Raw genomic sequence first — 24,210 nt, forward strand, 5'->3', positions numbered from 1 at the left:
CAGACCCAGCGGCGAGCGCAGCGGGGGCGGCGGGCCGGGGACGGGGCAGCACCGGGCGCGCGGAGCGGGCGCGCCGCCAACGCGGTCACGTGCGCGGCCCCTCCTCTCGCGCCGGCCTCCCCCGCGCCGCTCTCTCCATTCATAAATTCTCCGCCTGCTCCGCGGCCACCGGGCGCCGGAGCCAGCCGGGAGAGCCACGCAGCCGCCCGCCGCCCGCCCGCCGCCCATGGGCCGCGCGTCCCGGCGCTGAGGTAGGCGCGGCGGGCCCGGGGCTGCGGGGGGCGGACGGGGGGCAGGCCGGGGATCGCAGCCGGCTGTGGGCTGAACGGCTGGAGGGAGGGCGCGGAGGAGTCCGGCGGGCGTGGGGACCGAGCTCCGGGCCTTGCGCCCCTAACCTGGCTGCCTGGAGAGGGACCCCCGCCCAGGCCCCGCCCCAGCCTCAGTTTCTCCCTGTGAGGTCGGGCGAGGACGATGGCGTCTCGGCTCAGCCCTGGCGTCGGGTCCCTGACTCCCCTCGCTCGCCATCCCCACCCCTTGGCCGGCTCGGAGGTGCGGTGCTGCCCCGTGGGGAACCTCCGCCCTCGACTCCCGCAGTCTCCTCCGCCAGGAGTCCCCCTCTTCCCCTCGGCCTCCTGCCATCTTCCCCGGCCTCCGGTCACCATTCTGCGCCTGTGCCCCACCCCCTCCAGCCTGAACTCATTTCCCGACCTACATATGCGGCCCCTTCCCCCAGTACTAGGGCCCGGGCAGCCTGTGACCGGGAGCGCTGAGGACAGCAGCCCCCGCCAGGAGCCTGCCCGGCTTTGGGCCTCAGTTTCCCGCTGTCGTGTGTGGGCGGAAGCCGGGGAGGGGCAGGAGTGGCTGCCGCCTGTGCGCTCCTCTCGCTCCGGGAGAGGCCTCGCGCGTGCGGTGCCGACCTGGGGCCGCCGAGCACCCGGCGCCAGCCCCGACCCCCTGCGATTCCCGGGCCTCCCCGCCCGGCTGCGTCGCGCAGTGTCCAGGGGCTCCTTTCCCTAGTGCCGCGCCCCGCCTCAGTTTCCCCCGAGCATAAGGTGGCCGGGGATGCTCCGGGCGCCCGGGCTGGGCACGGCGGGGTGGCGGCCGCGGCCATCTTGCGGCTCCGCGCTGGCCCCCCCTCCCAAGGCTGCCGCCCCCGCGCCCCCTCCCCGCCGCTCCCTGGCAACCCGCCCCCCCAGCCGCGGCCTGCTCCGCGGTCGCCATGGGAACCAGCTTCTCGGGGCCGGGAACAGATCCGCCTCCTTTGTCCCTTGCACTCCCACCAGCGCTCAGCACCGGGGGACCTCCACCTCCCAGAGTCGTGGGAGTCGTGACCCGGGGACACGCACCCAGCCCCTGCGCCCTCCCCCGCGCGCGGGCAGCGGGAGGTCTCCCTCTACCCAACCATGGCGGGGTGGGCCCTACCAGGGTGTAGCTGAACTTGTTGGGGCAGGGGTAGTGATGGGGCGGAGAGGGCGTCTGGATCCCTCTGGAGCTGGCCGCATCGCCTCGTTGTCCCCATTCCTCCGAGTGCTTGCCCTTCCCGTCGCGGAGCTCCAGGGACTGGCGTTATCTTGCAGGACAGGCCGCACCGGCTGTGTGCGGTTGTGATGGGCACAGGCGCACCCTCAGAGGGCCAGGCCTCCTCCCCTGCCATGGGGATGTAAGATGGAGGTCCAGAGAGAGCCCCCCCGGGCCCTCTCGCCAGAACCAAGCCGGGTGGAGGCTATCTCTGGCTCTGCCACCTCTCCATGAGTCACTGGCCCCTGTGTGGGCTACTGGTCCCGCAGGGAAGACCTGGCTTGTCTGCAGTGGCTCCTGGAGGAGAAGCAGGCCTAGCTGGAGCTGACCAGGCCTCCTCCCTACAGGGCCCTCCTCCCCAGTTCAGAATGCAGCCCACAGCCACCATGGCCACAACTGCTGCCGCCGCCACCACCACCACCACCACCACCACCACCACTGCCACAGTAGCCCTGACGACGTCGTGGGACAACGCCACTGGACGCCCCACGGTGGGTGCAGGGGACAGGTGGGAGGGGCTGGTGGTCGTCCAGGCCAGCAGCACCTGACCCCCCCGCACGCCTGCAGGCAGAGCCAGACCCCATCCTGGACAACTACGTGCTGCTGGTGGTGGTGATGTCGCTGTTCGTGGGGGGCACGCTGGTGGTGTTGTCCGGCGTCCTGCTCCTCTGCAAGCGCTGCTGGGACGTCCACCAGCGCCTCAACAGGTGCGAGGCCCCCACCTCGGCTGGGCAGGTGCATGGTGGTTGTGGGCACCAGTCGGGTATGGGGACCTACCTCACTGACTTCTGAGTCACAGGGTGGGCTGTGCCTCTGGAGACTGGGTGATGCACAGGGCCTTGGCTTGGGGTAGAGAGCCGAGACCCACTGCAGCTCTCTGGGCCCTTGGTGCCACTGGGCTCTCCCGATGTCTCTCCCAGGGCCATGGAGGAAGTGGAGAAGACCACCACCACCTATCTGGACAACGGCACCCACCCGGCCCAAGGTGAGGTGCTGGCCAGCCCAGCTGTGCGCCCGCCTGTCCATCTGCCCCTCGGCCACCTGCTGCCCCCTTGGGCCGCCTGACCGTCTGTGTCTGTCTGTCTCCCCCACCAGACTGGGCGCAGCTCGATTCCGACTCATCTCTGTTTCCTTAACGCCCAGGCGTAGGTGGGCCCAGGCGCGTGCTGAGCGAGTGAGTGTGTGAGCGGATGGACGAGTGTCCCTCGCCCCACCCGCCCGGCCGCCCGCGCCGTGGCCCCAGCCCTCCCTGTCCCGGCTGCCGGACGAGCAGCCCTCCCGGGACCAGGCGCTTGGCGCGGCCCACCCGGGGCCCACCCTCTCCTGCCTCTTCACGCAGACCCCGACTTCCGGGGGGAGGACCCCGAGAGCCAGGATGCGGAGACTGAGCGCTTCCTGTCCACCAGCTCCACTGGCCGCCGGGTTTCCTTCAACGAGGCGGCGCTGTTCGAGCAGAGCCGCAAGACGCAGGACAAGGGCCGCCGGTAAGCAGGGTGGCGTCGGGGTACCCCAGGGCCTGTCTGAGGTCATGGCTGCTCGGGACAGGGGAGGAGCTGCGCACAGAGGCTGCAGGGACCAAGGCGGAGGCCCCTGAACTGGGACTGTGCGGTGGGGCGGCCTTGGCTGGCAGGGTGGATGGCAGAGCGCAGCAGCTGCGGCATCAGGCATGGGAGGTGGACAGGCTCTGACGGCCAGATACCGTCGCAGGTACACACTGACGGAAGGGGACTTCCACCACCTGAAGAATGCCCGGCTCACACACCTGCACCTGCCGCCCCTCAAGATTGTCACCATCCATGAGTGTGACTCGGGCGAGGCCAGCTCGGCCGCCACGCCCCACCCAGCCACCTCTCCCAAGACCACCTTGGCCATCTTCCAGGTGAGCCTATGGGCAGCAGCCATCGGGGTTCCTCGGGGGATGTGGGGGCAGCCCCGGGGACTCCTGGGCCCCCACGCCCTCACTCACTCTCTTTCGGGGTGGCCCTCATCTTGGGATGGGCGAGGTGGGGTGGAGCAGGGCAGGGAGCCGAGCCCAGCATGCCCGTCACCCACCTGTGCCCCTCACCCACCCATGCTCTTTGACCTGTCACTGCTTCCTCCCCCACCTGGCTCTGTCCCACAGCCCCCGGGGAAGGCCCTCACGGGCCGCTCCGTGGGCCCCAGCTCCGCCCTGCCAGGTGATCCCTACAACTCTGCCGCGGGCGCCACTGACTTTGCGGAGATCAGCCCCTCGGCATCTAGCGACTCTGGGGAAGGCATCTCGGTGAGGGCCCCTGCGCGTCCCCCACAGTGTCCACAGCCTGGGAGGGTCCTTCCCCTCCCTGCCCCCAATCCAGGACCAACGTCAGCCTATGATCTCCCATCCACCACGGCCCTCCTTGGCCCGCCAGGTCATTGCACACGGGAGAAAGCGGGAGCCGACCGCACACCGGACACAGGGTGTACTCACACATGCAGGGGGCACCCCAGGCTCCTACCTCATTGACATTCCCTAGGCGCTGGAGAGGGTGCACCACCCCTGCCCTCCCTCACCTGCAGCCCATGCCATGGGCGAGAGAGCTCCTAGACACACACCTTCTCCTCTCTCCAAACCCCATGTCCAGGGACCTTCCCCGGAGGGCAGAGCACCCTCGTGTAGCCCACCCAGGCACTGAGTGCCCCTCCTCCTGCCTCTGCCCCTCTCCGAGCAGATACCCCTCTGTCCCAGTGATGGGCGCCCTTGGGACTGTCTCCCAACCTAGGGCCATCTGGGGCCAGCACGCAGGGCCGGGAAGAGGTCTTAGTCTGAGCGCCATCTCTGTTCCCTGCCAGTTGGATGCCAGTACCAGGAGCACCAAGGCTGGAGGGCCCGGGGCTGCAGCAGGACCTGGGGAGGTGGGCCCGGGATCCGGGACGGGTACCGTTCTGCAGTTCCTCACCCGCCTGCGCCGCCATGCCAGCCTGGACGGGGCCAGCCCCTACTTCAAGGTCAAGAAGTGGAAGCTGGAGCCCAGCCAGCGGGCAGCCAGTCTGGACACGAGAGGTGAGCTGTGGCACCTGGTGGAGAGTGGCCCCTACGGGCTTGGTGGTGGCTGCCAGGGGCTGCCCTGGACATCCAGGAGCAGGAAGTTGTGGGCTGGGTGGGGAGCCAATGCTCTGGGGCCTGGCCCTGCCCGGTCTGCCAGCGGGCGTCCTGCCTGAGGTTTGCAGGTGGCTGGGAGGGCTGAGTGTGTGGGCAGCTTGAGCCAGACCCACCTAGCTGTGGTGCCTTGTGTAGGAGGGTTTTGCGCGCCCTGACTGCTCTCAGGTCATTGGGGCACCCAGGACGAGGTGGTAAAGGAGGGTGTCAGGGGACCACCTGGTCCCTGTGCAGTGTAGAGGGTGGGGCCTGCGGCCTGCATCCCCTCCCGGCCACGCTGGGCTCTCATCCCTGGGAATGTGAGCGGAAGGTGAGTTCTCCAGGAGCCCCTCCCTCGCCCGCTGGCCAGAGCATCAGCTGCTGTGTGACCTTGGCCAAGGCCCTCTGCCTGTCTGGGCTCTGGCTTCCTCTGACACGAAGTAAGTGTTGGACTGCGCCAGGGGTCAGCAGACATTTCCCATTAGCCCGGGATGGTGGCATTCGTGGGGTTACGGAGAGGCTATGTCTCCACAACTCAGTGCTGCTGTTGAGGCGAGGAAGCAGCAGGAGGCACTGCGGGACGAATGCACGTGGCTGTGTGCCAGAAAAACTTACAGAAGCTGGGGGTGGGGGCGGCGCTTTGCCCTCTGGGCTGTAGCACATAGATCTCTGGACTATTTAACAGTAGTCCTTGAATTCTGCAGGCCTTGGGTCAGGCAGGATCCTGGAGACAGGGCTGCCTTTTCTGGGCTTGGGGCAGGAGTGTGTGGCGGGAGCAGAGGGGTCCCGTCTGTAGCTTCGGCAGCAGGGCTAGGGCAGCCCAGAGGGGCTGGAGCCCTGCTCTGCCTTGTGGAGGGGGTGGCAGGTCCAGTTGTCAGGTGAGGCCGGGACAGGGGACAAATGCAGAGAGAAGGTGCTGTCAGTGTGACAGAGGACACGCCATCAGACAGTGGGAGACCCCATATTGGGGCCTGGTTCCAGCCAGCAGGGGTAGGGTGAGTTCTCCCAACCCCCACCCCCAAGGTGGCTAGGGGCCAGAGAAGGGAAGGCCTCCTCTGGCTGCCGAGGTCCCGCTGAGAGAATCCAGATCTTGAGATGAATGGAGCCCTGGTGGCAACTAGAGACATTTAGAGTCCAATGTGCTTGCAGCACAACCCAGAACCTGTTTGCTGGGTAACTGCCTCTTTGCCCCTGGGGCCTGCCCACTCAAGCTTCGCTGGGGAGGCTGTTGGGAGGAGGGGGCCGAGGCGGGGCGGGGGGGCAGTCCCCCAGCGCTCCCCAGACCAGGGTGGAGCTGGCAGGACAGGGCACCGCTCTCCCTCTCCTCATTAGTCCCCACCAAGCCTGTATGTGACTGTCATGCCTTCCATAGTTTGAGCCAGGCTGTGCAGGCCACCAGGTGTCCAGGACATGTCCTTATGAGTGGCCACACATTGACCAGGGCTGCCCTGGGGCACTACCAGTGCCTGAGGCCCTTCTACTCACTTGCTTCCTGGCCCTGCCCTGTCCAGGCTCTCTGGTCCTAGCATCTCTGCCCTCCGTGCCTCAGTTTCCTCACCTGTACTCCAGGGTGTACATACAGCCACTGTCCACACCCACCTGGCCTGGGGAGACGCCAGCTGGAGTCTGGCCCAAACCAGGGCCCACTTCTCTGTGCGTGTGACAGGGCACACGCATTGTGTGGGGGGGGGGCCACAGGTGTTCTATGTGTGTGTGGGGGGCCACAAGTGTGTGTGTGGGGTGCACAAGCATTTGTGTGGAAGGGCACAGGTGTGTGGGGTGGGTGCAGGCGTTCTGTGTAGGGGGTGCCACAGGTGTTGTATGTGTGTGGGGGGGGCGCAGGCATTCTGTGTGTGTGGGGGTACAGGCGTTCTGCATGTGGGGTGGAGGGTGGAGGTACATGCCGGCTGACGCTGACGGCACATCCTCTGCGTTGTGTGTGTGGGGTGGGCGCAGGCGTTCTGTGTGGGGGCGCCACAGGTGGTGTATGTGTGTGAGGGGGCGCAGGCGTTCTGTGTGGGGGGTGCCACAGGTGTTGTATGTGTGTGGGGAGGGCACAGGCGTTGTGTGTGGGGGGGTACAGGCATTCTGTGGGGGGGTGGGGCGCAGGCGTTCTGCATGTGGGGTGGAGGGTGGAGGTACATGCTGGCTGACGCTGACGGTACATCCCCCGCGCAGGTTCCCCCAAGCGGCACCACTTCCAGCGGCAGCGGGCAGCCAGTGAGAGCACGGAGCAGGAGGAGGGGGGCGCCCCCCACGAGGACTTCATCCAGTACATCGCCAGGGCTGGTGACGCCGTGGCCTTCCCACGCCCCCGTCCCTTTCTGGCCAGCCCGCCCCCTGCTCTCGGCAGGTATTTTTCAGTAGATGGAGGTGCTAGGGGTGGACCTGTGGGCCCTTGCCCCGCTTCGCCCCCCCACTAGGCGGCCCAGGGAGCGCTCTCCAGGCCCCGTGGACACGCGCTCACCCGCCTCCAGCAGCAAGGCCCCTCCGAGAGGCTGACTCACTGGGGCCACCTCTCCAGCATGGACCAGAGGAGGGAAGCAGGGAGAAACTGGGTAAGGGTAGGGGGGTGGGTGGGAGGTGGGGCCCCACCCCCGACGATGGCGCTGGTACTGCCGCTTGCTAGTGGAGAACGAGGCCTGAAGGGTTCTGCTGTGGTCCTGGGCCCTCTGCCACCCCCACCACGCTCCCGAGGGCTGGGCAGACCCTTCTCAGAAGCTGCTGTGACCACTCTGGCCAGCGGCATTCCTGCCCCAACCCCAAGGGCAACTTTCCTGAAGCCCAGGGCCCACGTCCAGTGGGATGGGAGTGGGGCGTGGGGCTGGGGCAGAGCAGGGTTCCTGGGGCAGCCCTGGTCTGGGGAGTGACCCTCACGTCTGTGCACCGTCCTCCTCCTCCTGTTTATCCAGCATGGGTGGGCAGAGAGCCCTAGCCTGGAGCAGGGGCTGAGCTGGACTCAACCGCATCCAGTCTACCCCCTGCGGCTCCCACATTCACTGGGAGGCTGGGAAAAGGTGACTCCCAGGGAGAAGCGCGTTGACTCTTCCTGGGAGCTTCCAAGGGAGGGGGCCCCCGCTGTCTGCAGTCCAGCATGGAGACACCCTGCTTAAGAAGCAGGCGCTACAGCTCAGGGTCAATGCAAGACCCATTCCCTGCAAAACACACCAGCCCATTTTAAAGCTCTCACCTTCCAGGGCCTGCCCGAGTCCCAAGTCCCACCCGGGCCCACCCTCCCTGATCCAGAGGGCGGGTGGCCGGCCAGGGAGGGGGCGCGGGGCTCGGCCGGGCTCTGACGGCGCGGCCTGGCTTGCAGGCTAGAGGCGGCCGAGGCAGCGGGAGAAGCGAGCCCCGATTCTCCCCCGGAGCGTGGCGCGGGCGGCGCGGGGCCTGAGCAGCAGCAGCCGCCACTGGAGCCGGACGCCGAGCGGGACGCGGGCCCCGAGCAGGCCCAGACCAGCTACCGCGACCTGTGGAGCCTGCGCGCCTCGCTCGAGCTGCATGCGGCCGCCTCGGACCACAGCAGCAGCGGCAACGACCGCGACTCGGTGCGCAGCGGCGACAGCTCGGGCTCGGGCTCCGGGGGCGCGGCGCCCGCCTTCCCGCCGCCCTCCCCGCCCGCGCCGCGGCCCAAGGACGGCGAGGCGCGCCGGCTGCTGCAGATGGACAGCGGCTACGCCAGCATCGAGGGCCGCGGCGCCGGCGACGACACCGAGCCGCCCGCCGCGCCCGCCCGGCCCCGCAGCCCCCGCGCCTGGCCCCGCCGCCCGCGCCGCGACTACAGCATCGACGAGAAGACGGACGCGCTGTTCCACGAGTTCCTGCGCCACGACCCGCACTTCGACGACACGCCGGCCGCCGCGCGACACCGCGCCCGCGCGCACCCGCACGCCCGCAAGCAGTGGCAGCGCGGCCGGCAGCACAGCGACCCCGGCGCCCGCGCGGCCCCGGCCCTGGCCGGAACCCCGGCGCCGCCTGCCGGTGCGGCCCGACCCGCGCGTGCGCCCTTGCGGCGTGGCGACAGCGTGGACGGCCCGCCCGACGGCCGTACCCTGGGCGGCGCCGGCGACGACCCCGCCATCCCCGTCATCGAGGAGGAGCCGGGCGGCGGGGGCTGCCCCGGCTCGGGCCTCTGCGTCGTACCCCCCGGAGCGGTGCTGGACAAGCTGGCGGCCGGCCTCGAAGAGAGACTCTTTCCGCCACGCCTCTCCGAGCCCGTCGTGGCGGCTCCCTCATTGGTCGCCGCCGCTCCCACGTCCCCCGACCACAGCCCGGCCTAACTCCCGCGTCCTGGGCCCATCTCTCTGGCAGCTTCTCCGGCGCCGCGCGGGGCCTCGGCGGCGGGAGAGACGTGGGGGCGCGACGCCCCGACGCGCATGCGCTGGAACCGTGGGCCCTTCGCGCACGCGCCGGGCGACGGAGGCGCGCTCGCCGCTTCAGGGCGCACGCGCAGAGCCCCGGCCGCCCTCGCGCGGTCGAAGTGAGCACTGCTCTGGCCGGTGCTTGCCGGGTGCTGCGCGTCGTGAGGCGCGGGGCGCGGAGACCCCGGCTGGGCGGGAAGGAAGGGGCGTGAACGGCTCTCAGCTTCGGGCTCCTGAGGACAACGACCAACTGCCCTCCGTCCCGGATCGGGCGGCTACTTAGACACTCGCAGGGCCCGCCACCCGAGGGACGCGCAGCCCGCCGGGCCGGATGGAGCCGCCGCGTGCCGGGCGCGTGCGCGAGCTCGCCCGGGTTGGGGCCGCGGGGCGCTAAGGGCCGCAGACGAGTTCACCGCCCTGGGCCGGGAGGCGGCTCAACACCGTGACTGCCGACCCCCGAGACCGTTTACCTCACCGCGGCGTGTGCTGGCGGCAGTCCCCGCCGCCTCCGAGCAATAACTGCGCCGCCGCCGCTGCTGCCGCCGGCCCTGGGGGAGCCGGCCCGGCCCTCCCGCCCCCGAGTCCCCACTGCCCTCCGCATGTGAACGGCGCCCGCCCCGCTGCCGCCCCGTCCATGTTGAGACGCGAACAAAACCCAGACGGCCAGGTCCAAGCTTCCCAAGCTTTATTTATTGCCAAATTCGGGCGCCCTCGCCCGCACCACGCCCTCCGAGCCCCCGCCGCGTCTGCACCATCCCGCGATGGCGTTTCTCGTGTTTGTTTTCTGGATGATTATAAATACTGACTGCACACTCCTGCTCGCTCCGAGTTTTCTCTGGGGTCCCAAGAGCGCAGTGGCCTTGGGGGAGGTGAGGGGTCCTGCCCTCAGACCAGGCGGCCGAAGCAGGGTGACCCCAGCGCGCAAAGGCAGCTGCGACGTGAGCCCAACCCCACGGCCCCCCCCGCCACCCAGCAGCTCCCAAACACCCCTCACAGCCACAGCTCAAATCCACCTTTTATTTTTTCTTAAAAAAAAAAAAAAAAAGAAAAAGAAAATGGAACCAACCAAACAAAACCAAAGTGGCCGCGCGGCTTCCGGGCGGTGCTGCATGCATGGCAGGGCCAGGAGCCTGGTCTTCACACCCGCCCGCTGGTCTGCGGCGGGGACTGCGCTGGGCGCCCTGCGGAGCACGAGGCCACGGGCGGGGCCAGTAGTCTCCACGTAAAGTGCATCGAGGCCGCCTCCCTCCTCCCTCGCCCGCCCGGGAAGGCTCCGCCCCGGGCTGCAAAGTCAACAAGCGTGCACTGCCGGGCGGCCGAGGGGAGGGCTGTGCCCGGTCCCTGCTGTCCCCCTGCCCGGCCCTGCAGGGTGCTCCGGAGGTCCTGGGGCGCGGTCGGCACAGAGGCATGGCAGCCACCTCTCCGGGAGGGCGGGCGGGACCGCCAGGAAGACTGAGGGCCTGGCTCGGGCACCTGGCGGGGCTCCTGGACACGGGCTGCAGCGGGGAGGGAGGATGGAAGAGGTCAGCCTGGGTACCGGTTCTCCACTTCCCTCGGGCTCCTGGGAGGATGGAGAAGCTGAGGTGCAGTCATCGGGCTACGGGACTCCAGTGGGGCAGCAGGGGAGGCCAGGGAAGGCCACCCTTGAGTCACTCCCGGGGTACATTAAGTGTAGCCTCTTGCAGTAGGGTCTGGCAGGCTCTGACACTGGTGGATGGGCTGTGAGCACCCATTTGGTGGATAGACATGTAACTCAGGCAGTGGCCCCCAAAACCTGGGAGAGGGACTGTGGCAAGGCAGGGGGTTCAGCCTTGGGCTCCCATCCACCCCGCATCCTCAGCAAGTGACAAGGGTCTCTGACATCTGGGGCTGGGAGAGGGAGCAGGCACACAGGGGAGACAGGGCAGCGTCTGGCACGACTCAGCCTCAGCCAGACCTGGCAGCTGGCTCAGAGCTTGGGGCAGCCCAGCAGGGCCATGGAGGTCGCCGCCCCTCCCCACCACCCACCACTCACTCATGCCTCAAAAGCTTCTGGGCTGAGCCCAACGTGAGCCTTTCCTGGGAGTAGCCCACGCATGGGGAGGGGGCGCCAGGCCCAGGGCAGGGTCCTCTAAATGGCTGTGAGGATGGCACGACACCCCCCAGAGTCCTGCCACACGTAGGGCTCCGTGCCCAGCACGCTAGCCAGACACCAGGCCCAGAGATACCACCCTCAGTGGGGCTTGCTACGTGGCCAAGCTACCCAAAGGCTACATGGCAACTATGCGCAGCGGTTTGACAGCCGCCATGACTGGCGTGGGCTATGCTCATGGCTGGCTGTGGCATCCATGCAGTGTCCCCACATGCCCCGCCTGGGTCCCGCCGCGCCCCACCTGCAGGTGGCCACCCTCACTGCTGCTTGCAGGCCGATAGCCGGCGGATCTTGCTGCTGGCGGAGCAGGCCTTGCGGGCAGGGTTGGGGGCCCTGCCCTCCGCCTTGGATTTGGTGCTCAGCTGCGCCGCCTCTGTGCCGTTCATACACACGGCCTTGGGGAGGCCCCGGCTCTGTCCATTCTGACTGGCCTCCTCTTCTGGGACCTGTCCTGGGAGGGAGACGGCAAGTGTGGCCTGAGCCGAGGGCCGCACCCCCAGAGCCGCAGGAACCTGGCTGGCCCCCAGCACAGGTAGACACTTACAGCTGTGGCCCAGGCCATGCCCGCCCCCGGGTCAGGCCCAAGTCTCTCCAGCCTGAAATGCTGACCCCCAGCAGCTCCGGGAGGCACCCCCAGGGGATGAGCCTCCCACAGATGGCCTGGGAGGAGTGTCCCCTCCACCCCGTCTGCTGCACCTGCCATGGCCCCAGGTGGGACCCCACCCCGGTACTGTCTACAGGGGCCTCCTGAGTAGGCGGCAAGCAGAAAGGGCAAGACCCTCCCGTGCTCCCCTGGGGTGCCCTGGCCCATGGTTGGTTCTAAAGGTGCAGGAGCCACCACATGCTCACCTGTGAGGACACAGGAAGGCCAGGCTCAGGCCAGGCACGCAAAATGCCAGCACAGAACTCACAGAGCTCAGCTTGCCAAGGCCCCCAGCCGCCCCCAGTCTCTGCCGGCCACCAACCAGCACCAGCATCTTGTGAAACTCACAGGCCTGGGGCTGCCCACCCTGCCCAGGTGGACAATGTCCTCATAATGGCGGGGGAAGTGCAGGAAGCTGCCCACGTGCTGTCCCTGCCAGGAGCTGTGGTGGTCTGAGGACTCCGCCAACACACTGGCTGCCGAGCCACCCCCGAGGCCCCTCCCAGGCGACGTCAGTGGGAGGCTGCCCTGGGCTGCCCCAGAGCTCATGTGCCCAGTGCAGAGCCCCAGCTCCGAGAAGGGGCCAGTGGCTGACTCAGCAGCTTCCAGGACTTGCCATACACCTCCCACCGTGTGCACAGGAAGTCACTGGCTTTAAAAAGGCACCTTGGGCCAGGCACGGTGGCCCACACCTGTAATCCCAGCACTTTGGGAGGCCGAGGCGGGTGGATCACGAGGTTAGGAGTTTGAGACTAGCCTGACCAACATGGTAAAACCCCGTCTCTACTAAAAACACAAAAATTAGCCGGGCGTGGTGGTGCACACCTGTAATCCCAGCTACTCAGGAGGCTGAGGCAGGAGAATTGCTTGAATCCGGGAGGCGGAGGTTGCAGTGAGCCGAGATTGTGCCACTGCGCTCCAGCCTGGGCGACAGAACAAGACTGTCTCCAAAAAAAAAAAAAGCACCTTGGTCAGGAGGCACCAATGGCACCCATAGGTCTTACACCCAGCCCATCTCCACTGGGGCAGACCCTGTGCCCACTCCCATGGGGCCAACCTGGTAGACAAGGTGCCCCAGCTCTGCATCAGTGGCACAGCCGCCACCAGGGCCCTGCCCCCACGAGGCACTGGGACTCCCACCCCACACTCCTGTCCACGCTGGTGCCCAGGACCTGCCCCAAGCCCCTTCCCTGGTTCTGGGTGTCGGCAGCAGGACCCCCATCCTAGGTAGGGACAGGCAAGGCCAAAGTGGAGCCATGCAGGGGCCGATGCAGCAGCCCAGGCCGAGTGGGGAGGACACCCTGACCCCAGGGCGCTGGACTGTCCTGCCCCGGCGCAAGGGGGCTCTGCAGGTCAGGGCTGGGGCTCACACTGAAGCCTCAAGTTGAGCCTATCCCCAGCGCCTGAGCACCCAGTACCGAGTACCGAGGCCTCAGCCATGCCAAGTAGTCCCGGCAGACCCCCCTCTGCTGGGTACTCCTTCCCACCACCCACAGTGGGCTCAGCAGGGTCATGAAAAAGGTGGCCCAGCCCCTGCCCTCCTCCCCGGCACCTCACCCCAAGGCAGCCCACACAGGGCAGTCTCACACAGGCCTGCCGGCTCCTGGCTCAGGAATCCTGGCCTGCAGGGGTGGCCGTGAGGGTCGGCGTGTGCTCCACGTCCCAGCAAGGGCTCTGGCGGCCTGCCTGGGCTGGCCCTGCCCTAATTGGCCCTCCTGCCTGGGATTTGCCTGACAGCCCGTCTCGGGGCCCCAGGGCTCTGAAAGGCAGAAGGCCCTGGACCTGGGGTCAAATTGCAGCCAGGCCCCAAGGACGGGCGCCATGAGGGGACCCCACCTCCCAGCACACCCCAGTGACCAGGGTGCCCAGCAGCACCTCCTGTCCCAACAGACGTGGTGCCGCAAATGCAAGAACCCAGGAGGTGAGACCCTTTGACTCTGGGGGACCCCACACACTGTACCCTCCTGGGGGGCCCCCACGTGCTGCATCCTCTTGGGGAGCCCCCACACTGTACCCTCCCGGGGGCCCCACACTGTGCCCTCCAGGGGAGCCCCACACACTGCACCCCCTGGAGCCCCCCACTGTGCTCTCCTGGGGTCCTCACACTGTACCCTCCTGGGGACCAGCTACTGAGCTGAGCCTAGAGGTTTGCTGAGGGGCCCGGGGGTGCTGAGGGATATAATGGGGGGCTCTCTGCAGGGCCCCCACTATTCTGGGACCCTCGGGCCCGGGGGTGGTCCTTGTCCCCTGGATCTTCACATCCCAACCTGCCTGGCGTACCCCCCTTCTCAGGCTGGCCCCTGCCCACCACTTCACGCTGAAATAGTGAAACAGAAAGCCCCCGCCGTGCTCCAGCCCGAGCACAGCAAGCATCCATCTGCAGATACACTGCACAGCTCTTTATGACACAGCCCAGCCCCAGGCGGAACAGAGGCAAGCCGGAGCGTGGCGGGGAGGGGCTGGCTGCCAGTTCCGGCCACCCCTATGCTAAGGCCCTGAGCTCCTCCTCTGGCACTACTGCGGCGCCGGCCGCGAGGCTTCCTCTCCTGAAAGGTCTGAGCCCTCGCTCTTCTGTGAGCCGTGATCCGCTCTAAGCCCTGCCTCAGACGCCTCCTCGCCACCTGGGGAAGAAGGGCGGCCGGCATCAGGGCCAGCGGGCAGGCCTCAGGGACAGTGGGAGGGAGGGCCACTGGACCCTCTCATGCCAGCTGTCTGAGGGGCCACCCTGCACTTTGGCTCTCACCCGCCCGCCCCCGACCCTGGGGCTCCCCGCCTGCTCCTGCTGGGGCTCAGGCCAAGGCCGGTGGGCGGTGCCTGGCTAGGCAGCACCCGGAGAGACGCCTGGGGAACCCTCCTGGCCAGACAGGCCTTGGCCAGTGCCCCCGCTGCCCCAACGCCTGTCAGCCGGGTCCCAGCTGCCCCCAGGGCGGAGGCGGCCTGCAGGTGGGCTGGAGGCTTCGGGGACGTGGGATTGGCCACCAGAGGGCAGAAGCTGTCCTCACTGCAGACAGGCAGGCGCCCTGCTCCTGTGGGACATCACGGCCGAGTTAGCAGAGCTGGGCAGGGGCCCCTACCAGACTCACCGGGCACCGTGAAGTCCTGAGTGTAGATGATGTCGTCCTCGATGTCAAAGAGGTCCTCGTCCTCGTCCGCGCCGTGCAGGTCCTCCAAGTACGGCACCACAGTCATGCTGCGCCACCGGTCCTTGGTGTCCGGGCTCGGCGGGATGGGCACCGGCGCCTCGGCCGGAGGGTGTTTCTTCCGGAACCAGCTGCCAACGCCCAGAAGCAGTGGTGCCTGTCAGGCTTGCACCAGGACGGTGCAGCTGCCCAACCTGGCTCCTCTGTGCTCAGGGTACCTGCTGCACGCTCAGGAGCCGGAACCAGGCCGCACACCGGGTGGCTGTGACCACAGACGCTCAGCCATGCCCTCCTGGAGCAGGCAGGCTGCCAGGACTCTGTAGCCCTGACCTCACTCCAAGCCTAACAGATGTCCCCTCCACCCTGAGGCCTGACCCCCCTGCCACGCCCAGCCTCAGGCCTGTCTCCCAGGTGGCACTCAGAAGCCAGCACCCACCAGACGGATGTCAGCAAAGGCCAGAAAGGGGCCTGGGGGGCCATGAATACATCCTAACCCAGGAGGCTATGGGGGCAGCCCCAGCACCCGCCCAGCTCCCAGCTGCCCCTGAGCTACGCAGAGATCCCCAAGGCACAATCGGCACAAGCGCCTCAGGGGTCTGGACACTCCCACTCCCAGAGCCAGTCTCTGGGGGGCCTCGGGGCTCGAAGGGGCTCCAGCACAGGGCTCAAGGGACTCCAGGGGCTGGTGCAGAGGAGCAGAGCCCACGAGGCGAGGGAGGTCGCACTGCGGGGCCTGCTGTCTTCCCTGTCGCAGAGCTGGGTGCCCGTGGCTGGATCCCAACCAGACCGTGCTGCTGGGAGCCCCAGGAGGAGGGTAAAAAGAGGGGCTCTCGCCAGCGTTCGGGGCCAGCTGTGCCTTTCCCGGTGTGTCTCTATGCCTAGGGCAGGGACGGATGCACGTCCTCACTCAGACCCCAGCTCGGACAAGGCCTGTCTGGCCACTAACAGGGCACTGCCCAGAGACCCCACTTGGGCCCTGAGAACTGCGGGCGCTGCACGGGGTCTGGCCCCAGCCCAGCACCCCCACCATGCCCTGCTCTGGCGCCCACTCAACCAGCTGCCCACGTGGCCAGCCTCCCTGTGGTCTTGGCCCCACTGCCCCCAGGGGCCGCTCACCTGTGCTGCCGGATCTGCCGGATGGAGAACCTCTTGGCCGGCTCGTACTCAAGCATCCCTGAGGAGAAGCCGGCGAGGAGCCAGTCAGCCGGGCACAGGCCCGAGACCCCGCCAATCGTCCCCGCCTGACCAGCCTCTGTTGTCAGGCCCCAGGTGATACCTGGATGCTCCCAAGGGGGGCCCCCTCGCATAGATGGCCTCCCTGACAGAGGCCACTCCAGGGGACAGGCCAGGGACAGCCTCTGCGTGGCTGCCTGGGAGACAGGGCTGGGCTGGACAGCCAAGGCGGTCCATTCTCCCAAGGCCACTGGGCAGACAGACGGACGGCCAGTGCCACCTGCTGCCCACACACAGGAAGTGCAGCAGGACGAGCCTGACACCCTGCAGGCCAGGGAGCCCCCGAGGGCGGGGCTGGGGGAAGCTCAGGGTAGCACTGCCCTCAGGGGTGGGAGTTCAGAGGTGAACAGGGTCCAGAAGCAGGGTGGAGCTGAGGGACCCGGCAAACCAGGCCCTAGTGGGAGGCCGGCCTCTCCACTCAGTCCTCTCAGTGCCTGCAGGGGTCTCGGGGCCAACAGCCCCCCACCTAACACCCCCCACCCTGTATTTCTGCACAAAAGCCCTGCCTCCCTGGGGCTGTGGGCAGAGGGACGAGGCCCCCACCTTTCAGCAGGTCGGAGAGCGGGGGGCCACAGTCACCCGGGATGGCGTAGCTCCCCTTCCCAATGTTCTCAAACAGCTTGTAGATGTTGTCCCCTTCGAAGGGGTACAGACCTGTGGTGATGTTGTAGCTTCATTTCGAGGGGAGGGAAGAAAGGTGTGGTCAGTCAAGGTGGTCGACGCCCCGGGAGCCCCACCTCTGACCCAGGGATGGAGCCCTCTCGTGGCTGCTGGACCACAGGCCCTGCGGACTCAAGGACACCTCTGTCTTCACTGCCTCCCACTAGTGGAGGCCATGGGGCAAGAGGGGCGCATCCTCTGGACCCACCCAGGGAAGGGGCCTGGAGCCTTCACCCGCCCAGCTTCCCTGTGGGGCTCTGAGAGGAGGACTGGTTGTGACACTCTGTGAAGATCCCTGATAAGCCAGGCTGCATGTCACATGGGTGAACCACCATCTGCCATGTGAGCTACATCTCCATAAAGTTAGCACCCCCAGCAGCTGTGGCCAGCGAGGGTCTAGGCTGGTGGCTACGCCCTGCACCCACAGGCCAGAAGCTGCCCAAGATGCAGAGGCCCCTCCGGGCTGTGCGTGTGGCGAGTGCCGGGGCGGAGCCGGGGCACTTACAGGGTGACCCCAGCTGACCAGATGTCCACCTTGAAGCCGGAGAAGGTGTCCAGGCCGTTGGCAATCTCGGGTGGCTGGAAAGCCGGGGAGCCCTGGCTGGTCCGGCAGGTGTCGTCCGCCGCGAACGGGTGCAGTGCCTGTGGCAGTGCCGTGCAGCCCTCAGGGAGTGCCCGGGAGGGGGCGCCCCAGGGCCCCCCCTAGCACGTGCCTACCTCGGCCACACCCAGGTCGGAAATTTTGAGGGTGCCCCCGGTGGTGAGCAGCAGGTTCCCGGGCTTGATGTCCTTGTGCACGATGCCCTGGCTGTGCAGGTACTCCAGGCCATCAATCAGCTGACAGAAGTACCTGTGGGCAGCACACACCCGTCTTGGGACTCAGGCCTCCCTGTTCTTCACAGGGGTCCCCTCTGCAGCCGCCTGGGAGCCTCCCAAACACCACAGGCCCAGCTGGGGAGTCACAGAGGTCCAGGCAGACAGGACAGAGGAAAAGCTGGGTCCAGTAGGGAGCCAGGCCTGCGCCTGCAGTGACCACCCTCATCCAGCCAAGTCGCGTCTGGCAGGGCCCCGGATGTCCACAGGTCTCATTTCCCTGTGGGCCACAGGCCGGCTGCACCCCAAAGGCTTGCTGAAACAGCAGGCCCCTCCCTGCCCCTGCAGTCCTGCGGCAGCAAGGGGCCCTGACTCTGCAGCCAACAGATCTGCACCCAGGAGGTCCGGTCGGGGCAGGTGGCTGCTGGGACGGGATGGGGTGGGCCGCCGGCCTCAGGCAGCAGGCCCAGCAAAGATGGAGGCAGAAGGTTGACAGCAGCCCTGCCTGTGGATACCACACACGGGAGTCCCCAAAACTGTTTTTAAAAACTTGGGCCTTCACAGGGCAGGGTGTGCTGGCTCACGCCTGTAATCCCAGCACTTTGGGAGGCCGAGGCAGGTGGACCACGAGGTCAGGAGTTCGAGACCATCCTGGCGAACACGGTGAAACCCCATCTCTACTAAAAATACAAAAAATTAGCCGGTCGTGGTGGGGGGCGCCATGGTCCCAGCTACTCGGGAGGCTGAGGCAGGCGAATGGTGTGAACCAGGGAGGCAGAGCTGGCAGTGAGCAGAGATTGCACCACTGCACTCCAGTCTGGGCGACAGAGTGAGACTCCTTCTCAAAAAAAAAAAAAAAAAAAAAAAAAAAAAAGGCCGGGCGCGGTGGCTCAAGCCTGTAATCCCAGCACTTTGGGAGGCCGAGACGGGCGGATCATGAGGTCAGGAGATCAAGACCATCCTGGCTAACACGGTGAAACCCCGTCTCTACTAAAAAATACAAAAAAACTAGCCGGGCGCGGTGGCGGGCGCCTGTAGTCCCAGCTACCCAGGAGGCTGAGGCAGCAGAATGGTGTGAACCCGGGAGGCGGAGCTTGCAGTGAGCTGAGATCCGGCCACTGCACTCCAGCCTGGGCGACAGAGCGAGACTCCGTCTCAAAAAAAATAAAACAACAACAACAAAAAACTTGGGCCTTCATGTCAATGAAGATCAGGACAAGCCGTGTGGCCACAGGGAAAGGAGCCTGCCCTGCCCGGACCCCAGCCCCCACTTCACCCCAGCCCCTGCCCCGTGCACACACCCGTGGGCCTGGCACACCGGGAAACGCTTCTCTGGCACGCTGTCCAGCATCTCCTGCATGCCACACACGCAGTACTCCATCACCATATACGTGGCATGCTAAGGACACACAGCTCAGGGGGCGGCCCCACTCACAGGCCCGGGGAGCACAGGGCCACAGAAGGGGTTCTGGAGGGACCCTCCGCAACCACCCTGCCCCTCCTCAGACCGGGGCCCACCCTGCCCTCACACCCCTCTGAAAAGGCCCCAGTGTCCAGGAGGAAGGAGCCTCCATGGGAGTGGAGGACAGGGCTGACTCTTGGGGCAGTGTTCCTGCGGGACTCACGTCCCCCACCCCGCCCATGGGCGGGGGATGATACCTCCTGGACGCCCCCACAAGCAGGCTCGGGTCCACACAGGATAGGGCCCAGGTACCTGACTGCGTGACTCTGAACACAGCCCCAGCCTCAGGACCACTTCTGCTCTTGCTCTGGGCACAGGGCCTCAAGCAAAGTCCCCGCAGGGAAGCTGTGCCCATAAGACCCATGGGGGGAGTCTACCGATGACACAAGGACACGCTCAGCCACGACCAAAATGGCCCACAACATTCAGCCTGCGTGGCCTGCCTCAGGCAGACCCTGGCCACACCCTGGTTAGCCTTGGAGAAGACTATGAGAAAACAGGGTCCTGACACCCCGCGGCTCCAGGACACAGGACACGGGACACAGGACACGGGACACAGGGGCATGGGACACGGGACACAGGACACAGGACACGGGACACGGGACACAGGACACAGGGGCATGGGACACGGGACACAGGACACGGGACACAGGACACAGGGGCATGGGACACAGGACACAGGACACGGGACACAGGACACGGGACACAGGGGCCGTTTCAGCAAGCTGCTCAGCCACTGCCACAATGGTTGACTTCCAGGAAGCCAGGGAAGGCCACTGCCCTCGTGTGCCAGTCTCCTTCAAGTAGACAGGAAGGGGAGCAGGCCTCGGGGCAGGCGGACCCAGGGCCCCAGCCCCTCCCACGGAGGCCCCGTGGCCCCAACACCAGAAAGGATATATTTTCTGCTTCTCTTCATTATATAACACGTCCACCAGCTGGATGACATTTTTGTGCCGTAACCTCCTCAGTAGTTGAATTTCCCTGGGACAGAGAGGACAGGGGGGTGTCAGCCAACCTCAATGTCAGGACAATGACCCGGATCCCTGGAGTTGGGCCTCCCCATCTCCCCATGGAGGTGGCGCACCTCTACCCTTCCCAGGAGAGAAGCCGTGGGTTCACAGCGCTGGGGCAGGGCCCTGCAGGGCCCACATGTCCAGGCTTGGGGCGGTAGGGGGTGGGAGCACAGCACCCTCCAGTCTGTCACCAGCCAGTGAGAGCTTTGGAGGACACAGTTAGGACACTTTTTTTTTTTTTGACACGGAGTCTTGGTCTGTCGCCCAATCTCAGCTCTCTGCAACCTCTGCCTCCTGGGTTCAAGGGATTCCCCTGCCTCAGCCTCCCGAGTAGCTGGGACTACAGGCATCCACCACCACACCTGGCTAATTTTTTGTATTTTCGTTGAGACAGAGTTTCACCATGTTGGCCAGGCTGGTCTCGCTCTCCTGACCTTGTGATCTGCCCGCCTTGGCTCCCAAATGACACTGTGAATTGAGCTTCGTAACTCAGTAACAGTTTTGCTTCCTAGAAACCAGACTACTGCGATGGCAGCACAGATGGAAGCTGGGCCATGGCAGGACCCAGGGTGGGTTGGGGTCCTAGTGACGGCTCCGCCACACAGTACAGCCCCCTGCCGCCAAGGGCTCCCAGCTCCTCTTCAGAGGGTCCCACTCCTTGGAGGGTGGGCCGCAGGTGAGCTGGAAGCATGGCCCATAGGAAGGGGCACCAGGTGAAGCCACAGAAGGAGACATCGAGGGGTCCTGCCACGCCCACCCGCCTGTCACTGCCCACTCTGCCCCCCTGCCGTCCACGCCCACCCGCCTGTCACTGCCCCCTGCAGCTGCTGCCCTGTCTGCCTGTCACAAGGGTCGGCCCAGCAGGCCAGAGAGCACAGCCCCCTCTGCAGGTCACAGAGCACAGCCCTCTTTGCAGCTGCTTCCTTTCTCCAAACTATTGACTTTGCCAGGCACAGTGGCTCCCGCCTGTCATCCCAGCACTACAGGAGGCCAAGGCGGGTGGATCACCTGAGCTCAGGAGTCGAGACCAGCCTGAGCAACATGGCGAAACCCTGTCTCTACTAAAAATACAACAATTAGTCGGGCATGGAGGTACATGCCTGAAGTCCTAGCTACTCGGGAGGCTCAGGTGGGAAGATCACTTAAGCCTGTAGTTACCTGTGATCGCGTTACTGCACCCCAGCCTGGACAACAGAATGAGACCCTGTCTCATAAAAACAACAACAACAACAACAACAAAATGACAAGGAGCCCGTGGGTGGGCGTGGAAAAGTCTGCAGCTCCTCCAAAGGTCCGTTACCTGGGAGCCAGCAGCTCCACTGCCAGGTACACACCCTGAGGAACAGCACATGCCACGGAGAAACCGTGCCAAGACGTGGAACCGCCCGGGGGCCCTTCCACAGGTGAGGGTCAGCCGAGCCCATCCACGCGCTCAACACAGCTCAGCCACAAAAACCAGTGAGGCTGACTCGAGCCACAGCCTAGATGCACCTTGAGGACGCCACACTGAGAGATACCAGACACTAAAGGACACACAGTGTGTGATGCCCTTTTTATTTTTAATTTTTTTTTGAGACAGCGTTTCCCTGTCGGCCAGGCTGGAGTGCGCCTCCCAGGCTCAAGCGATCCTCCCACCTCAGCCCCGGGGTAGCTGGGACTACACGTGTGCTCCCACGCCCAGCGAATTTTTGTATTTTAGTAGAGAGAGTTTCACCATGCTGCCCAGGCTGGTCTCGTTTGTACTAGGCTCAAGCAATCTGCCCACCTCGGCCTCCGAAAGCGCTGGGATGACACGATCCCATTTTTTTTTTCTTTTTTTTTTTTTGAGATGGAGTCTCACTCTGTCGCCAGGCGAGAGTGCACTGGTGTGATCTCAGCTCACTGCAACCTCTATCTCCGGGGTTCACACCATTCTCCTGCCTCAGCCTCCTAAGTAGCTGGGACTACAGACGCCCGCCACCACGCCCAGCTAATTTTTGTATTTTTAGTACAGACGGGGTTTCCCCATGTTGGCCAGGCTGGTCTCCATCTCTTGCCCTCGTGATCCGCCCGCCTCGGCCTCCCAAAGTTCTGGGATTACAGGTGTGAGCCACGGCGCCCGGCCGACAGGATCCCATTTCTGTGCAATATCCAGGACAGGCCAATCCAGAGTCAGGAAGTGGATTCAGAGTGGCCAGGAGCTGGTGGAGGGGATGGAGAGTGACACAATGGGAATGGGGCTGGCTTTTGGGGTGACAGAATGTTCTGGAATTAGAAATAGTGGTTGCACAGCCATGTGAATGTACTCGATGCCACTGAATTGCACACTGTGAACAAGTGAGTTGTACAGTATTCAAATGAAATCTCAAAAAAAATTTTTTTTTTTAATCCTTTACAGGAAGCCCAGCATGGAGCATAAAAAACAGCTGTGGGAGGCCGGGCGCGGTGGCTCAAGCCTGTAATCCCAGCACTTTGGGAGGCCGAGACGGGCGGATCACAAGGTCACAAGATCAAGACCATCCTGGCTAACACGGTGAAACCCCGTCTCTACTAAAAAAAAAATACAAAAACTAGCCGGGCGAGGTGGCGGGAGCCTGTAGGCCCAGCTACTCGGGAGGCTGAGGCAGGAGAATGGCGTGAACCCAGGAGGCGGAGCTTTCAGTGAGCTGAGATCCGGCCACTGCACTCCAGCCTGGGCGACAGCAAGACTCAGTCTCAAAAAAAAACAAAAAACAAAAAACAAACAAACAAACAAACAAAGCAGCTGTGGGGCCGGGCGCGGTGACTCACGCCTGTAATCCCAACAGTTTGGGAGGCCGAGGTGGGAGGATCACCTGAGGTCAGGAGTTCAAGACCAGCCTGGTCAACAAGGTGAAACCCTGTCTCTACTAAAAATACAAAAATTAGGCCGGGCGCGGTGGCTCAAGCCTGTAATCCCAGCACTTTGGGAGGCCGAGACGGGCGGATCACGAGGTCAGGAGATCGAGACCATCCTGGCTAACACGGTGAAACCCCGTCTCTACTAAAAATACAAAAAACTAGCCGGGCGAGGTGGCGGGCGCCTGTAGTCCCAGCTACTCCGGAGGCTGAGGCAGGAGAATGGCGTAAACCCGGGAGGCGGAGCTTGCAGTGAGCTGAGATCCGGCCACTGCAGTCCAGCCCGGGCTACAGAGCAAGACTCCGTCTCAAAAAAAAAAAAAAAAAAAAAAAAAATACAAAAATTAGCTAGGCGTGGTGCTGGGTGCCTGTAATTCCAGCCACTTGGGAGGCTGAGGTACAAGAATCGCTTGAACCTGGGAGGCGGAGGTTGCAGTGAGCCGAGATCGCACCAGTGCACTCCAGCCTGGGCAACAGAGCAAGACTCCATCTCAAAAAAAAAAAAAAAAGGCTGAGGGGGGCAGGGGTGTCCCATCACCCAGGCTGCCCACCCCCAGCCCAGGGCTGCCTCTTGCAGGAAGCCTCGGCTCACCTTTCCCTCCCAGTGCACCAATCCCAGGGCTCACTGCTCAATGCTCTCAGGACAACCTCAGAAGGCCAAGGCCTGGGCTCTGCCAGGGCTGCAGGCTGCACTGGGGCTGGGCCTGGACAAGGGGCCGCCAGCTTGGGGAGGGGCTGGGAGAGCAGAATGAAGGGAAAGGGAGGTGGGTGACGGGGACAGGGGCACAGAGGGACACAGTCCTCCCAGAAGAGATGCCAGTGAGCAACTGGCTCCGGGCCCTGGCTATGCCTGGTGCCCTGCAGGACTGCCCAGCCCCGAGCACGTCCCCCCACCTCCACTGGCCACCTCGGCCTGGCTGCTCGCGGGAAGCCCGCGTCTCGGCTCTCTCCAGGCTATGTGGTGGTGGCACCAATTCCCAGCAGGGCCCGGGAAGGTTATTTTTAGAGCTGGCCGGGGCCTGTGTCCACAGCCTGGCAGGCGCCCAGAACATTGAGGGGGACGCTGAGGGCCAGGCTGGGCTCAGCAAAGGCCCTAGGGCCCAGTGCCCTCCTGCCTGCCAGGCTGCTCAGGAGAGCTCAGGGTGGGCCCGAGAGGCCCGGCTCAGCCCCAGGTCCCCTTGTTCCCCAGGGCTGTGTGTGCCCTAACCTCCCCCGCTGACGAGGGTCACAGGCCATTCCCAGGAGGCAAGACTTGCCTTCTATTCAGAGGAGATGAGTGGTGG

The 24,210-nt window shown here is 65.3% G+C and overlaps 2 protein-coding genes across 4 annotated transcripts in view; one reads left to right on the top strand and one right to left on the bottom strand.

The window, feature by feature from the left end:
* On the top strand, positions 1–9,788 carry CBARP (CACN subunit beta associated regulatory protein). 2 transcript variants are annotated; one of them, XM_073017183.1, is made up of 10 exons: positions 1–251; positions 1,866–2,009; positions 2,086–2,225; positions 2,439–2,503; positions 2,858–3,002; positions 3,226–3,397; positions 3,641–3,781; positions 4,330–4,540; positions 6,794–6,968; positions 7,932–9,788. In XM_073017183.1, exons 2-10 carry the CDS (start codon positions 1,887–1,889, stop codon positions 8,893–8,895), a joined length of 2,136 nt encoding a protein of 711 aa, XP_072873284.1. In that variant the 5' UTR covers positions 1–251; positions 1,866–1,886; the 3' UTR covers positions 8,896–9,788. The 2 variants fall into 2 exon arrangements, with proteins under 2 accessions (XP_072873284.1, XP_072873285.1); XM_073017184.1 differs by lacking the exon at positions 1–251 and having other exon boundaries at positions 314–2,009.
* Positions 9,645–24,210, bottom strand: part of STK11 (serine/threonine kinase 11) — a 24,047-nt gene continuing 9,481 nt past the window's right edge. Inside the window, exons 2-10 of one of the 2 annotated variants that reach the window (XM_007994585.3) lie at positions 19,956–20,039; positions 18,898–18,987; positions 17,501–17,633; positions 17,289–17,425; positions 16,667–16,794; positions 16,007–16,064; positions 14,834–15,021; positions 11,349–11,558; positions 9,645–10,472 (exon numbers count right to left, since the gene is read on the bottom strand). In XM_007994585.3, the coding sequence (XP_007992776.3) occupies positions 11,365–11,558; positions 14,834–15,021; positions 16,007–16,064; positions 16,667–16,794; positions 17,289–17,425; positions 17,501–17,633; positions 18,898–18,987; positions 19,956–20,039 (1,012 nt within the window). In that variant the 3' untranslated portion in view covers positions 9,645–10,472; positions 11,349–11,364. The other variant, XM_073017185.1, reaches the window with a different exon arrangement.

The sequence above is a fragment of the Chlorocebus sabaeus genome, chromosome 6, assembly GCF_047675955.1.
Source record: "Chlorocebus sabaeus isolate Y175 chromosome 6, mChlSab1.0.hap1, whole genome shotgun sequence".
In the NCBI taxonomy this organism is placed as follows: Eukaryota; Metazoa; Chordata; class Mammalia; order Primates; family Cercopithecidae; genus Chlorocebus; species Chlorocebus sabaeus.